The sequence below is a fragment of the Pteropus alecto genome, unplaced genomic scaffold (genome assembly GCF_000325575.1).
Source record: "Pteropus alecto unplaced genomic scaffold, ASM32557v1 scaffold152, whole genome shotgun sequence".
Classification (NCBI taxonomy): Eukaryota; Metazoa; Chordata; class Mammalia; order Chiroptera; family Pteropodidae; genus Pteropus; species Pteropus alecto.
In genome coordinates, this window is record NW_006432227.1 from 12,116,212 (window position 1) to 12,118,582 (window position 2,371).

The 2,371-nt window shown below is 40.6% G+C and overlaps 1 protein-coding gene across 1 annotated transcript in view; it reads right to left on the reverse strand.

Moving 5' to 3' along the window:
• The window catches only part of TRIO (trio Rho guanine nucleotide exchange factor), a gene marked incomplete at its 5' end in the record, with an annotated part of 308,650 nt that overhangs the window by 114,791 nt on the left and 191,488 nt on the right, over positions 1-2,371 (reverse strand). Inside the window, one exon of the mRNA XM_025043545.1 lies at positions 1-27. This exon is cut by the window's left edge and continues 121 nt beyond it. Coding sequence (XP_024899313.1) covers positions 1-27 — 27 coding nt within the window. The remainder of the gene's footprint in view (positions 28-2,371) is intronic.

Consider the following 2,371-nt stretch of genomic DNA (forward strand, 5'->3'; position numbering starts at 1 on the left):
GGCATTCCTTCGAGCGAGCGTGCAAGCCTAAGGGGAAACGGAGAGCATGTGCTCATCGGTCTTGTGCAAACGTATTCTGAGTACAAAGGGTGACAACATCGCGTGGCTCTAACGTGTCTTTACCTAAAACGTTCGCCTGGCCGACTTGTGGTTTGAAGAATATATAGGTTAAATCCTATTTCGATTTTAAAAACTGTGTCTTGGAGTCCTTGCTCCGACGAAGCCAGCTGCTAAGCTGTGGGCTGCTCTGTGGAGAGGCCCACGAGGCAGGGGATGAGGGTGGATGTTGGCCGCAGCCAGAGGGGAAGTGAGGTCCCTCCCTAGGCCAGCGTGAGGTGACCACATCCATGGCCAACACCTTGATCACAGCCTTGTGAGGAGCCCAGAGAACCTGGCTGGGTTGTACCTGGATTTCTGTCAAGGGCAGACAGGAAGTATTCTCAGCCTCCCGAGTCATACAGTCCTGTGCCTCTGTTGCCACCACTCAATCTAACTCCTGTGTAGAAAGCAGCCATGTGACATGTAGATGAGTGACAGGGGATGGATTTAGCTCTTACATCTTAGTTTGCCACTCTTTGGTATGAGCCCTCCAGTTTTGGGGTGGTTTATTACATGATGTTATTTTAGTAAGAGATAACTGATATTGCATGTCTATCAATCAAACAAGTAATTTCATCAATGTATTAAACAAGGATTTTAAATAAGAGGAAAGGAATATAATGTAAAATCAAAGCAGTTAGGAAAAAAAAGCCCTGAATTATATTTGAATTAGAAATAGCTTGTACTTCTCCTGTCCCAGATCTGGAATCAATCTTTCCTTTAAGAAGCTCTGCCTTCTTGTGGTAAATGGTACTGAGAGGCCATAATCTGGGGACGAGAGATGCTTGTAATATTATTGGGTTGGTCATTGTTTCAAGAGCTTTTCAGCAGATGGAGCTAGAATACTTTTTTTTTTAATTAAGAAAAAAATATATTAGGAGTCCCTACTGATAAGTCTGAGATGAGGTGTCACAGCTAACAGTGAAGAAGCTGGTGACGACTGCCGGGGTCCCATCAAAGACATCTGCGCCAACCTGACTTGAAGGTGCTCCCGCTAATGGGATGAGTTGACTATAAAAAGATAAATGGCTATGACTGATGGAAACACTCCAAATACATTAAAATCTATGAGGACAGTAAAAAAAACAAACAAAAAAAAAAACAAACTAATTGTATGTAGAGGTTGCTAGGGCAACAGCTCATTGTTCTGAAAACTATAATCAAAGGGAAAGAAACGGGCATTTACCCCATTGTTTCTGGACAAACTCTATGTTACAGTAACCCAATGGCCGAGGAGGGACTGATTCTAGCTCATCTAGGCTGAGGGAATGATAGAACATCACCATTCTGCAACGCCTAATGAACAGTATCACCCGTGGTTACTAAAGCTGCGGCTGGTGGGGAAGTGCCTAACAGATGAACCAGCCTCACCACGTCTGAGGCACTGATAAATCCTCGCATTGCAGAAACAAAAAGAGAAGAGGACCTTATATGCCTCCACGGGATGTACACAGTGCCACCCCTCACGTCTGCTAAGCACACGCACACTCGCACGCCTGCATCTGATCAAGGCTCTCAGTCTAACTAACAGAACTTCAGAAAATCCAGGATGGTTCTAAACAACTCCACAGGATGCAATTACCAAAATCTAGAGTGAGGGAAACAAAATAGTATGAATAACTTATCTCTTCAATTAATAAATGGTAATGAAAGGGAGGGTAGTATTGAGATTTAAGAGACTTATACAAATCAAATCAACGTGTGGAACTCGTTTGGATCCTGATTAAAACCATGTGTAAAAATACATTTGTAGGACAATCAAAGAAATGGGAACACTTTGATTTTACGTGAAGTAAAAGTTACTGTTAATCTTTAAGATTTGATAATGCTATTGTGGTTATATTTTAGAAAAGTATAATTTAATGTTTAGATACATACTAATGCATTCACAAATAAAATGATGCAGCATCTAGAATTTAAAACAGTCCATTTAAGGCAGGCCCATGCCCATACGCTGATAATTACTGAAGCTGGGTGAGATGTGCATAGGGGTTCATTCTCCAGTCTCTCTAAAATGGTACGCATCTTAAAACTTTCATGATAAAATGTTCAAAGATAGCCCATAAGCAAACACCACAGAATGCTAGTGAATGAAGGAATCGGAACTGGCCTATGACTATTTTTGCTTTATAATTTTATCTAAATATTTTAAAAAATTACATTAGCAAAATAGCATTCAATTTTGTTTTATACTAAATGGATTCCAGATAAAGAGAGACAAATTATAATGATTCTGACTCAAAACATCTTAACAGTGGTCAGTATTTCATAA